Consider the following 15127-nt stretch of genomic DNA (forward strand, 5'->3'; position numbering starts at 1 on the left):
CCCATAAAAAGTGTTTTTTTCTTAAAGAAATCCAATCTATGCCTCTCCTCGATCCTTCCAAATCTGGTGTTGTAGCCATGTGTTTCGTTTCTTGATCCTGTTGACGAGCATTTTTTAAAGTACATGACTACGTCAAAAATATATTGCCCATAGATTGTTAAGATTCCAAACTGTGGAAAAACGAGTTTTACTGATTCTAATCTTTTCAACTTCATTATTATTCTGAGAGCTCTTTTTTTGTTGTAATAGTATCTTATCAAGGTTACTCTTGGTTGTACTTCCATAGATAGCAAGTACGTATGCCAGATGAGAATGTTATTCCAGAGATTTATAATGAATAATTCTAGTCTGATTTTTACTCTGATATTGGTGTTAGAAGGAGACCCCTGTTCCTTTTGCATTATCCTTGAGATGCAAAATTTCCAAAAGCCTTGTATATACGTCGACGCGCAATTTAAAAAGGAACATACCTGTCAAATTTCATGAAAATCTATAACCACGTTTTGCCGTAAATGCGCAACATATAAACATTTTAACATTAAGAGAAATGAGAAACCGTCGACTTGAATCTTAGACCTCACTTCGCTCGGTCAATTACTGTGTTCAATTTTAATTGACATATTCCGTATCCAGAAGTGGGCAATACGAGTAATGAATGGTTGGAGAGTCGATTCGTTCAAGCTGTAGACCATACTTCAAACAAATGAAAATTCTACCTCCTCCAAGTCTGTATATCCTAGAAGCAATATGCTTGATCAAAACAAGGATACATTTAAAACTGGTGCAGTTTTCCACAGTTATTTATTTGCCAAAAACAAAATACAAAAAAGCTTTACAAAAAAATAAATATAAGTATATGCTACTGCACTTAAACCAAGATACATACATTTATTTAATTAGATATAATAACGAAATGATATCCTTTACATTACAAACAATAGTTTTTAAATGAAGATTCAATTTATGATCACATGCATAAGTACAGTAGGTGAGGCAAAAACACCGGCAAAAGGAAGATTCCTTGTGCGCCAGTGTGAGTCGTAAATCAGCTTAAGCAGGGATGTAATATATAAACTTGAATCTAGCGTATGAAGTGTTCGAAAATATAATTTATAATATGAAGTTGAATTATTGTTATGGAACTGGACATAGAGAACAGTTGCGAGATGATACGCACCGCACTACATTATATGAGAGAGGAGTTAAAAGTGCTGGGATTCGATTGTACAACAAACTACCAGCCCTTTTAAGAGCATCCACAGATAGTAAATTTAGAGCCTTGATGAAGAAGGAATTGTTAAATATTTGTGCATACTCGATTGATGAATTTCAAGCTTATTATGAGATGCAAATTAGTTGTACAGTTTTATGTAACTTATTCGTACAATATTATTGACTAATATTCATTGACAAATCCAAATACTCCTTATATAGGGGTTCAGTGGACGAATGGTACTAATAATAATAATTGCAAAGAAGAAAGGAAAATAATTAGAAAAATTCTAGGTCCGAGATTAACTGAGAATGGTTATAGATTACAGAAAAATAGCACAGTTGAGCAACATTCAAATATTGTAACGGACATGAGAAAAAGACGTCTAAAATTCTATGGTCATATCATGAGGCTCCCTGACCATAGAATCACAAAAAAATAGTAAAATATGTAGCTTCGCTTGCCTATGGAGGAGAATGGATTAGGAATGTTAAGAAAGATCTAGTTTTGGCAGGAATTACTGATGATAAAATTAAAAATAGAAATAATTTCAAAACAAAAGTGAACAAATGGGAAATTATTCCAGAGATAAAAGCACCAAGAGTTGGCACAAGATGGAGTGAAGAAAGAAAAGCTGCTTTTTCTCAGAGAATGAAAAGCTGGTGGGCGAACAAGAAAACCGCCAAGTCTAATAAAAATCGATGATCATGATTTTACTCAGCGTCTTCCACTTCGGGAGCTCTACGACTAATAATAATAATAATAATAATAATAGTAATTGCAGCTAATATTGAAATTTAGCTACAATTGAGTTTTAGAGTGACATAGTGATTTCAATCTACAAATTTTATTAATTTACACGATTCTCTACAATTTTCTTTGCAGCTAATTTTGAAATTCAGTTTCAGTTTCAGTTGTAGTTCTCTTTACAAGAGCTCGTGAGGAGAGGGTTAGATTACTATTCATAGGGCGCTCCTTCCCTTAAACAACACAGTCAGCTTTTAGCTGCAAATTAACTTTTGAGCGCTCCAAACTCCCAAAGTGAGCGCAAATTCACTTCAATCTGTCAGCATTGCTTCAATTGATGCCATTTACAAGAAAAGCTGTCAGTTACTGACTACAGAACTGTTCACTTGTAGACGCTTTATTCAATTTCACTCGGCGAACTTTGAGCGACGTTTGATGCTAGGGTTTCGGGGGGCGGGCCTATAGTGAGGTCCACGTTATAATGGCGGTGGAGAAAGATAGGAGAACAGTGTTGTCGATCCACTGCCTTCCAAAGAAAAAAAATAGCTGATACAAGTCTGATGTGATACTGATAGTTGATTGTGTACGTTCTGTCTACAGTAAATTTTTCCAGTTCCAATCGTAAATTGTTCCATCACGTGACTAGTGCAAAATGTTCCCTTCGAACGCCATTTCAAAATCTTTGGTTCAAGCTTTTGGCGCGCACTTATAAAGTTGATTTACACTAAAATGTGTCAATTACTAGCTGCGTGAATGAAGAAAGGCTGTTTTACAAACCTACCGTCTAGAAAAGTGTAAATTTCTTCTATTCCATTACTCTCAAATTTTCTATCGAGAAAAATTCATTTAATGAATGGTTGTCAAACATCATATTGTTGGTTATGTATTCTATGCTATGGTAAACAAACTATCAGCGCATGCGCAGAGAAGCAAGCAGACTACATAATAATCGACCAATGAGAGCTCAGATAGTTGGAACAGTACCAGGTCGGACAATTTACCACACTTCGACTGTGGGGCAGAGAGTTGGGACTGGAACAGGATTCTGAAACAGAATCTGTCAAAATTCCTCCCATGGAACGCGGAACTTTTTACTTGGTAAATTGTGAATCGGACAATTTACCACATTCCATGTACACAGAACGGGCCCATTCTTGTTTAAAGAAATCAATTATATTTTACTAGCCGTCAGGCTCGCTTCGCTCGCCATATCCGTCTAGGATCGCCGAAGGGATCCGTCTGGACCCCCGACTGGATCGTCCAAAAATGAGATCAGCGGGCTCGCTTCGCTCGCCTGCATTTTTCATTTGAGCATGCTTCATTCCATCAGAAAGTCAAAGTACTGAGAAAACGCAGAAAAGCTGAGAAAAACGTTGGGAAAACGCTGATTTTGGGCGTATCTTTGATGAAATATTTAAGTCACCTCATCACAAAATTTTTAGACCCTAGCTAACCCATCTATTACTTGATGTTTGAACTGAGAAAACGCAAAAAACCGCTAATTTTGGGCGTATCTTTGGCGTTATTTAAAATCCCTTGTAACACAACATTATTACACCCCAGAACTTTTGTAGTAAATTTGAACATTTTCTGTTCATTTGTTCTCGATAAAGCTGAGAAAGCGCAAAAAACGCTGGAAAAACGCATATTTTGGGCGTATCTTTAAATTTTTTCCAAATCCGTTCTTAGTGCGCCTCTAAAGGGCCAACTGAACATACCTACCAAATTTGAGCGTTTTTGGTCCGGTAGATTTTTAGTTCTGCGAGTGAATGAGTGAGTGCCATTTCGCTTTTATTTAAATTTTATTCGTCCGGAAAAAATATTTATCAATGATTTATAATCAATTTTCTCAACTCTGAGAGTTATTTTTTTGTTAATTATATCTATATATGTTGAAAAACGATCTGGCAATGTTGAGGAGCTTGAAAAGGATAGCGCAATCTGCTTTTAAATGATAGAGAAGGATAGCAACACAAATGTTAATCAAATACTGCTATTATAACGTGGACCGCACTATATCATAGAAAGCGATGGAAATCATATCAGATACTAGCAGGGCACCCGTGCTTTGCTACGAGAATTAAAAGATAAGATTATTTTTGTAAAATATTATCAATTGATTGGAAAATAAATAATAATAGTAATATAATATTCCCAGGAATAGCTCTGATTGAAGTAGCAGTGCCCAATCAATTTTTTCGCGATAAATGCATTTTAATTAGTTTTTCAACTTGGTGCCAACCTAACAAAGTTAACTTAACTTAATGCCAACCTGGCAAAATTATTAATTTAGTTGCCAGTAAACAACTGTTTCAAAGACGTACTCTCTCTAGATTATAGTTCTATGTTAACATATGGTATGGACATTCAAATTATAATAATTAAGAGATTTGAAGAAGAAGAAGAATGCTAAACGACGAACTTTAAACCCTTAAAAACCACCCTTAGAGTTAAAATATCGCCAAAAGATTCCTTAGTGAGCACCTAGGACTTATAAGGAAGCTATATTTCAAGTTTTGTTGCAATCCGTCCAGTAGTTTTCCAGAAATCGTGATCAGTGAGTGAGTGAGATAAGAATTTTATAAGTAATTATTGACCGAGCGAAGTGAGGTCTAAGATTCAAGTCGACGGTTTGGCATTTCTCTTAATGTTTAAATGTGTATATGTTGCGTATTTACGGCGAAACGCGGGAATAGATTTTCATTATATTTGACAGGTATGTTCCTTTTTTGGATTGCGCGTCGACGTATATACAAGGTTATTTGGAAATTTTGCATTTCAAGGATAATAATTATAAAAGGAAAAAAGAGCATCCTTCATACGCCAATATTAGAGTAAAAATCAGACTATAGAACATTATTCATAATAAATCAGCTGACAAGTGATTACACAGATGTGTAGAGAAGCCAGTCTATTGCTGTATTTCCATAAGGTCTATAGTTTCAATCAGGTACTTGTGGATGAGAATACTGCGTGAGGTCTACTGTTCACAGAACTACTAGTATAAGATACCGGAATAACTTGAATTACAGCTAACTACTACAAGGCGGTGAAAATATGAAAACTGGCAACTCTGTCGTCCCATAATTTCCACAGACTTTATAACGTGAATCTCACTATAGTTATCATTTAGTTATCATTAAATTCAAATTCAAATTATTTATTAATTATAAGTGATTGAGTACCAACTTCATCCACATTCAAGTCATTCAAATTTCCCGCCACTTTGCCAGAATTCTCCCTCCCCTACAATCAAGGGCGAGAGCTATTTCACCCTTCCAATTGTAACGCCAAGCAGGTTTCAGTGCTTACTTGATCTGTTGCCGTTCCGAGAACCCTCTGTACAAATTCTAATGCAATTATTCTCTGTCTAACTACTGTCTCTCCTGAACTCTCTCTCAGAACTTTGCTCTTCAACTGGGTAAAATAATAGTAATAAACTACCTAAAATAAGTAAAATACGGTAAGTAAAATAACTATCTAATAATAATATTAATAAACTACCTAAAATACTACCTATTCAACTACCTAAAATAATATTAATATTATATAAAAATATATAATTATTTGAAAAACAAGTTGTAAACTGAAACTAATTAGAAAGTATATCAAATGAAGATTATTGTTACGCTGAGGAAAACTGTGTATGGGGTGTTGTCAGCAATTATGTCACTATTTATTTTCATGTACATTAAAATGTCATAATAATATAATATTATTATTATTATTATCCATGGCGCTTAGTTGTATATATATGTAAGCTTCATTAAAACTCACACAACATGCCACCTGTCAATTACATACAAGATTGGTTTTATTTGATACATTTTTCAATATATTAATCTTGAATTTTTTTTATAGAGGACTATATGTCCAAACTACCAGACAAGGACCTCATTCTCTCTTTAATACTATGCAATAGGGAGAACCCTGCAATAGTATATCACCTATTTTATTTTTGAATACTTTCAAATTAGTTTTAGTTTTCAACTTTTTTTTCAAAGAATTATATATTTTTATGCCTGAATATAAGGCTCCCTTCACAGACGGTAAGTCTGTGCGTGGGCAAATAAAGATTGCTGATACGCTGAGGAAAGCTTGTTGTACGAGTTATAAAGGCGCAACGGTTGAGATGGTTGGGGCATGTCCAGAGAATGGAGAACTGCAGACTACCGCATAAGTTGTTAAAAAGTGAAATGATTGGTACGCGTAGAAGAGGAAGGCCCAGGAGGAGATGGCTGGAGGATGTGAGGGACGATTTGCGTGTTTTGGGCATCAGAGGATGGGAGAATGTGGCGGAGAGGAGAGACGATTGGAGGCGAATTGTGCAAGAGGCCAAGGTCCACATCGGACTGTAGCGCCAATGAAAAGTAAAGTAAGTACGCTGAGGAAACCTGTGAATGGGGTGGTTGTCAGCAATTATCTCACTATTTATTATCATTTACATTAAAATGTCAACCATATACAGAGCCGGAAGTGTTAAAAGTGCAGAACCGCATAATGTGTTCGTAAACACGATATGATTGGGGATTTCAATTAAATGTAAAATACTACTCTTCTGTAAATTCAAAATTTTCGTCTGCTATTTGGAATGTAAGATCTTTTTTTCAATGGACATGTCAGATATACCTGTATCATAATCTTCTATAGAAGGCAGTGGCAGGGTTATCGTACCTTTATCCACTGCCACAGTAAGGTGGACCACACTTTGCTACAAATCAATACGATTGTACACAGTACTCGATTTAGCCTGGATGCCACCGTACTGCGTTTAGCCGCACAGCGCAACCTGTACACCAACCGGCGAACCTTTTGTACCCCGATTTTATAGAAATATTGTCAGACGGTATTTTTCGAGTATTTCTCAAAAACTGTGATCCATGTAATCTTGAATCGTATCTTTCAATTAAACTTTTTCTAGACATAATATACAGAGTGAGTATAGTGAGTATAAGTGAGTATAGTTTTCTGTATATGTATGGGAACCCCTCAAAAAGTTGGAGACTGTTGTAGATATAATCATAGAGAAACGATAGCATAAGTAGATATCCCATGGTATAGGGCGTTTATGTCGCAAATTTTACTGTTATCCCAAGCCGATAGTTCACATAGTTCTTTCCTATGCAGCTGTGTGACGCTGGTAGTCTCTCAAATTGTGCCGTTCATACACTCTCACCCCAACAAAACAGTAAAAATTGACAATAATCGACAGTAATCGGCTTGAGATAACAGTAAAAGTTGCGACATAAATTCCCTATACCATGGGATATCTACTTACGCTATTGTTTCTCTATGATATAATACTGTAACTCTCGGGATAAGTTATTGGTCAAATCTACCTTGTAACGTACATCTGAGTTTCAACCCCTCATAAGGGGGTGACTTAGGGGTTGTTGCTCGAATATTTCAAATGTAAACACCCACTGTAGGATACATAATTTAAAGGCCTTTTCAAAACAAGATGGCATCGATAAAAATGTTCTACGATACTTGCATCCAAAATGGCGGTTGATTGAAGTTTTAGTTTTTAAAAAAATGAGGGCTTGTAACTCAGATAATTTGAATGTGAACACCCATTGTGTGATACATAATTTTAAAGGCCCTCCAAAAACGAGAAAGATGACATCAATAATGGTTCTATGATACATTTTCCAAAATGGCGGCTGATTGAACTTTATCAATTATTTCTTCAAACATTAAAACTCCAATCAGCCGCCATTTTGGAGAAAAGTATCATAGATCATTCCTATTGATTTCCCGTTTTGGAAAGGCCTTTAAAATTATGTATCACACAATGTGTGTTTACATTCAAAATATTTGAGTTACAACCCCTCATTTCATTAAAAACTAAAACTTCAATCAGCCGCCATTTTGGATACAAGCAGAGAAAACTCCTATAATTCTATAACTCCTATATAATTTGTAATTCTGTGATACAAGTATCATAGAACATTTCTATCGATGCCATCTTTCTTGTTTAAAAAAAGGCCTTTAGAATGATGTACCACACAATAGGTGTTTACATTTACAATATTCGAGTTACAACCCCTAAGTCACCCCCTTATGAGGGGTTGAAACTCAGTTGTACGACAAAAGGTAGAGTATTTGAACGATAACTTATCCTGAAAGTTACAGTATTATATCAACAACAGTATCTAATTTATTGAAGGGTTCCCATACCCACTCTGTATAACTCTGTATAATGCATAACGTTTGCAAAGATATCGGAATTATTAGAAAATTGCAGAAATGAATAACGCACCTAAATAACTTTAATTAGTTCATTATAAATAGGTTTAAATTAAAGTTCATTAAATAAGTTATTAAATTTGAGAATAACTCACCTGTTTTCATCATTTAGAGGATTTGGCACGGAGTACTCGTCAAAATTGGAATGCGAAATTTCTTGTAGATTCTGTTGACAGTTCACTGTAAAAGAATTTTTTCCATCAGTTCATATAACCTTTTTTTTATTTATTCATTCATTCATACATGTGATTATTATAAAATAACATTGACAATCGTCATACAGTTAAATACATAGAAATAATAACACAAACGTAATGCAAACAGTATGCATTAATAAAATTTAAAAGTATGCTGCATTTGACATTGCTTTATACTCTTGTAAGAGTTAAAATAACAAGAAGATAGAAAGAAGAAAATGCAATGCCATCAAACACTCAGGGCCGGTTTCCGAGCTCGGGATTTAGCTAAGTCCTAGACTTTAAACAGCTGGAGTCAGAAAATTGGCTTTCCAAAACGGGGCGGAGTCACAGCTTTTATAACAGTATTCGTAATTTTTATTTTCTATAATACATTTCTATAATAATTATTGGAAACGTTTTTCCTTGACAAAATTAGACATTCCTAAATAATTCAAAATAGATAAAACTTTACACTATTTACTCTTCATTTTATTTTGTGTTCAATTTTCTAGTTTTCGAAATTTAATTCAAACGTGACTATGACAATGACTGCAACTACGCCCCGTTTTGAGAAACCAATTTTCTGACTCCAGCTGTTTGAAGTCTAGGACTTAGCTAAATCCCCAGCTCGGAAACCGGCCCTTAAACAGTCAACAATTCTCAAAAGAAAAAGTAGCTCTATCCTACTATAGCTTGCCAAAATACAAAAGAGCATCTGTTGCTCATGGAAAGATACACTGAAGCTCCTTGTGTATCTTTTCGGATGCAACTCTGCTTTTGAGAACATACAATACAGCATAATTTTGCTTATGGAAAGAAACATTAAATCTCCTTGTATATCTTTTCGGATGCAGCACGTTGCTTTTGACAAGATATAAAAGAGCATTTGTTGCTTATAGAAAGATACATCAAAGCTCCTTGTATATCTTTTCGGATGCAACACGTTTCTTTTGAGAAGATACAAAACAGCAAAGGAAAGGACAAGATACAAAAGAGCATCTGTTGCTTATAGAAAGATACATTAAAGATCCTTGTGTATCTTTTCGGATGCAAAACGTTGCTTTTGAGTAGATTCAAAAGAGCATCTGTTGCTTATGGAAAGATACATAAAAGCTTCTTGAGTATCTTTTCAGATGCAAAACGTTGCCTTTAAGAAGAAACAAAAGAGCATCTGTTGCTTATGGAAATATACATTAATAAAGCTCAGTAAGTATCTTTTCAGATGCATTACGTTGCTTTTGCGAAGATACAAAAGATCATCTGTTGCTTATAAAAAGATACATTTTCAAAAATGTTATATGTTTTTGAACGGATAGTATTGTAGTCTAGCCGATAAGCAAAGCTATAGGACCCAAACTGTAAGTACAGTAATTGCATCCGAAAGAATACACAAGGAGCTTTTTAAGTTAGGTTATTTTAGATTCTTAAAATCAGTGCACGGCCGTCTCCGGCCGATCAATTTCTCGATCCGAATTGAATGGGATTTTCCGGCTCTATCCGGCCGAACTAACTAGTCGAGCTGAGATAAAAAAGTGTTCCTACACTAAAATTGTTTCACAGTCTTGTTTGTTTTTGTTTTTTGAAGTTGTTCTGTTTTATAAAGTTGTTACTATGAACAATGAAAAGTTGATAAGTTTGTTTCAAGAGCATGTTCCATTGTGGGATATGCGAGACAAAAGATATCATCGTCGTGATGTTCAAAGGAATCTGTGGACAAAGATTGCTGAACAAATAGGATCGGAAAGTACGATTATTGTAATGAATAACTAATTTAGTGGATATTTGTTTATTCAATTTTCAAAATCTCAATATAATCATTGTTTATGAAAAATTTTATTGGCTATGATAGTAGTTAATTCAATGTTTATTCAACATTCAATAGTTCAGCCAACTACTGAACTAGACTGACGTAAACGGTTCCAATGGACGACCATATTCGGCCGAATTAACGGCCGGCAGATTCGTCTGATCCAACGGCCGAACGGAACGGTTGAATACGGTTCCAGTGGACGGTTACCCTTAAGGTGCGTACAAATATACGCGCGAACATGAGCAATTCACTTTTAATCAGCTGATGCAAAGCTTTTTATATCTGTATCTTACAGTTTCTGTAAAAATACAGATTATTAAAAGTGAATTGCTCATGTTCGCGGCGCGTATATCTGTACGCACCTTTAGGCAGAGGGAAGAAGGCGAGTAGGAAGACCGAGGAAAATATTGTCTGATGATCTCCGGAGAAATTTGGAGGCTAGGGCAAGACCAACTACAGTTTATATTTTGTAGTTTGTCTATACATCAGCTCGTGAATTTCGGGGATGAGATATTTTGATTCTCGTAGAATTTGTGCTAGATACCAGTATGTGTTCAGTGCATTTATATGAATGCAATGCATCGGATTTATCGGTTTATTGCAATGCATTGGTTTATCAAGATTGTTTTATGGGTTAATCTAAAATTATAATAGTATAATGTTGTCTACTAACGCTTTTCGAACTTATTAACTTTTTCATAGGTTATCACGTTTTTAGATTCTTGAAAAACTTAATTTTATTCATACAAGTTGAATGAACTCTAAACATTTAACAACATCATTAGAATCAGTGATTCATTCACTGTAAGTATGGAGAGCTTTAAAGTTCTAGGCCAATTTTGAGGGGATTAAACGACGATGTATTTGAAGATACAGTGAATAAACTGTATGCTCAGTGTGGTGACCCTATCACTACTTTACTACACGTGACGTCACACTGGCGTTCCCACCACCACTTTGAATCTTACACCTAAGAGTGATCAACCTTCTGTCTACTAACGTTGGTACAAATTAACAAATGAAATGAAAGCATCGAATGAACTGACCTGTGATCTGATGGGCCTCCATGGTCCAGGCAGGTGTGAAGTTGGTGGAGAGGGTGTTGGCAGCAGTGCCTGAGAACGCGGCCGTAGACGAGCGACTCATCGCTCCCAATTTGCTGATGCAGCTCATGCATCGCTCCAGGCCCCCCACGTCCCCTCCAACTCTACCGTCCTGCAAAACAACAGCTGTTTATTAGATAAAAATGCACAAAGACTGTACAGAAGTATCTATTCGCTAATGAAATAAAACACACACATACTTATATCATAACATTCTATAGTTTGTGTAATATAAGTTGAGACTTGGCCCTCCATCCGAAGAAATTAAAGGGTTGCCAAATCGTGTAGAATTGCAACTTTCTCAAATTTCCAATTCAACGTTAGAATTAGATGTAGAATATCATCCCCGATATCGTAAGTAATACTAAAAAAGCTTCAGGGTTGAATGATTAAAAGGAAATTGAACTTTTATGATAAAATTGGAAACATCGCGAAGATGTTTTGACAATGACTACTTTTGACAATTGGAAAAATAATTTCAATTATTTGTGAGAAACTTTCTCGCTTTCACCACCTACTTATCTTTTGAAACAAAAAACTTTCTAGCATGTCGAAAATTTCATGTTTTCTGCTCGAAATGTCTCGACATTGACGAACATAAACATTAGTTAAAAAATAACTATAAGTCGGATAAAAATGACCCAGACACCAATAGAAAGGAGACATTCTCCCCGTTAATTTGATATAAAATTATTACGCATTACGACGGCCCATGATTCTGAGAGAAGTGATATTCAAAAGAAAAACAATTCTCGCGATTTTTCCAATTTTATCATAAAAGTTAAATTTCCTTTTAATCCTTCAACCATGAAGCTTTTTTAGTACTACTAGGATATCGGGGTTGATATTCTACATCCAATTCTGACGTTGAATTGGAAATTTGAGAAAGTTGCAATTCTACACGATTTGGCAACCCTGTAATTTCTTCGGATCGAGGGCCAAGTCTCAACTTATTTTACACAAACTATACTGCCATTACAACGTAAACCTCACTTACTACTAAATACCTAAATGTTGGACCTGTCTCGTGAGATATTTTACTAATGTATGGTAATGAATGAACAGGACCAATAATAATTTATAGTCCTGTTCCCCAAAAAAAGCTCTTGACAAAGCAATAACAGACTAAAGTAGATTGGCTGAGAACGTAGTCGGTTTAATCAGGGATGATCCTCTGAAAATGTGAGATCTGAGTGACAGTAGTCGTTTCTCGAACGCTGACAAACTCTTGCGAGAGTTTGCAGCTATCTCCCCTCATTACACCCGATTCGCACAATAAAATAGTTGGAATTTGATGCGATTGTTTGCAACCAGCATTTGAACAAACGTTTCACCCATCACAAACAACAAAGTGGTCATAGTTTTTGTGAAATACTCGAAAAACAGCGTCCCGCAATTTCTTTAAAACCGGGGTGCAAAAGGTTCGCCGATTGGTGGACAGGTAGCGCGCTGTGAGGCTAAATGCAGTACGGCGGCGTCCAGGCTAAATCGAGAACTGTGTACAATCGTTGATTCGTATTGATTTGCATTATAGTGAGGTCCACGGTATTATGGTAGTGGAACAAGATAGGATAGAAATATATTCCTTGTCTAATGATAGACTATAGTGAGGTGCACGTTATAACGGCAGTGGAGAAAGATACGAGAACAACGTTGCCGATCCCAACTGTCTAGACGGTACGATCCTAACTGCCTTCTTGACGGTAGCTGATACAGGTTTATTAATGTAATATTAATTGTTGATCTTCGTTTAAAATAATCAATTATATTTGATCGAGCGAAGTGAGGTCTAAGATTCAAGTCGACAGTTTTGAATTTCTCTTCATGTTTATATGTTCCGCATTTACAGCGAAACGCAGCAATGGATTTTCATGAAATTTGACAGGTATGTTCCTTTTTGAATTTCGCGTCAACGTATAAATACGGTTTTTTGAAATGTTGCATTTTAAGGATAATACAAAAGGAAAAGGAGTCTCCTTTGAATGCCAATATTACCGTAAAAATCAAACTATAGAATTATTCATCATAAATCAGCTAGCTAGTGGACTATAATACTACCCGTTCAAAAACATCGAAAATCTTGAAAATGTATCTTTCTATCAACGTTGTAGACAGTTGCAGCCAGACCTGATAACAGCGCTCACACTCACATTCCGGGACGACACGTCACAGTACGATAGGACAGAAAGCTCTATGTTTATTTAGGGTTTTTTTCTAGACATTTAAAATTGATAAATTATTTATTAATTTTTGAGAAAACATAACAACAGGTCAATCTAACTTACTGAGCGCGAGGTCTACTGTTCACAGAACTACTAGGATATCGGGGTTGATATTCTACATCCAATTCTGACATTGAATTGGAAATTTGAGAAGTAGCAATTTTACACGATTTGGCAACCCTGTAATTTCTTCGGATCGAAGGCCAAGTCTCAACTTATTTTACACAAACTATACTGCCATTACAACGTAAACCTCACTTACTACTAAATACCTAAATGTTGGACCTGTCTGGTGAGATATTTTACTAATGTATGGTAATGAATGAACAGGACCAATAATAATTTATAGTCCTGTTCTCCAAAAAAAGCTCTTGACAGGACAAAGCGATAACAGACTAAAGTAGATTGGCTGAAGACGTAGTCGGTTTAATCAGGGATGATCCTCTGAAAATGTGAGATCTGAGTGACAGTAGTCGTTTCTCGAACGCTGACAAACTCTAGCGAGAGTTTGCAGCTATCTCTCTTCATTACACCCGATTCGCACAATAAAATAGTTGGAATTTGATGCGATTGTTTGCAACCATCATTTGAACAAACGTTTCATCCCTCACAAACAACAAAGTGGTCATAGTTTTTGTGAAATACTCGAAAAACACCGTCCCACAATTCTATAAAACCGGGGTGCAAAAGGTTCGCCGATTGGTGGACAGGTAGCGCGCTGTGAGGCTAAATGCAGTACGGCGGCGTCCAGGCTAAATCGAGAACTGTGTACAATCGTTGATTCGTATTGATTTGCATTATAGTGAGGTCCACGGTACAATGGTAGTTGAATAAGATAGGATAGAAAAATATTCCTTGTCTAATGATAGACTATAGTGAGGTGCACGTTATAACGGCAGTGGAGAAAGATAGGAGAACAACGTTGCCGATCCCAACTGTCTAGACGGTACGATCCTAACTGCCTTCTTGACGGTAGCTGATACAGGTTTATAAATGTAATATTAATTGTTGATCTTCGTTTAAAATAATCAATTATATTTGATCGAGCGAAGTGAGGTCTAAGATTCAAGTCGACGGTTTTGAATTTCTCTTCATGTTTATAAGTTCCGCATTTACAGCGAAACGCAGCAATAGATTTTCATGAAATTTGACAGGTATGTTCCTTTTTGAATTTCGCGTCGACGTATAAATACGGTTTTTTGAAATGTTGCATTTTAAGGATAATACAAAATAAAAGGTGTCTCCTTTGAATGTCAATATTACCATAAAAATCAAACTAGAATTATTCATCATAAATCAGCTGGCTAGTGGACTATAATACTACCCGTTCAAAAACATCGAAAATCTTGAAAATGTATCTTTCTATCAACGTTGTAGACAGTTGCAGCCAGACCTGATAACAGCGCTCACACTCACATTCCGGGACGACACGTCATAGTACGATACGACAGAAAGCTCTATGTTTATTTAGGGTTTTTTTCTAGACATTTAAAATTGATAAATTATTTATTAATTTTTGAGAAAACATAACAACAGGTCAATCTAACTTACTGAGCGCGAGGTCTACTGTTCACAGAACTACTAGTACTCTTACCTCATGCTCC

General features: G+C 35.7%; 1 protein-coding gene across 3 annotated transcripts in view; it reads right to left on the reverse strand.

Annotated features, from left to right (window-relative positions):
- LOC111058118 overlaps positions 1-15127 on the reverse strand; it is a 158591-nt gene that overhangs the window by 50460 nt on the left and 93004 nt on the right. For all 3 annotated transcript variants that reach the window (XM_039427373.1, XM_039427370.1, XM_039427377.1), the window contains exons 7-8: positions 11245-11413; positions 8305-8389 (exon numbers count right to left, since the gene is read on the reverse strand). In XM_039427373.1, coding sequence (XP_039283307.1) covers positions 8305-8389; positions 11245-11413 — 254 coding nt within the window. The remainder of the gene's footprint in view (positions 1-8304; positions 8390-11244; positions 11414-15127) is intronic.

Source organism: Nilaparvata lugens, chromosome 1 (assembly GCF_014356525.2).
Source record: "Nilaparvata lugens isolate BPH chromosome 1, ASM1435652v1, whole genome shotgun sequence".
NCBI classification, from domain to species: Eukaryota; Metazoa; Arthropoda; class Insecta; order Hemiptera; family Delphacidae; genus Nilaparvata; species Nilaparvata lugens.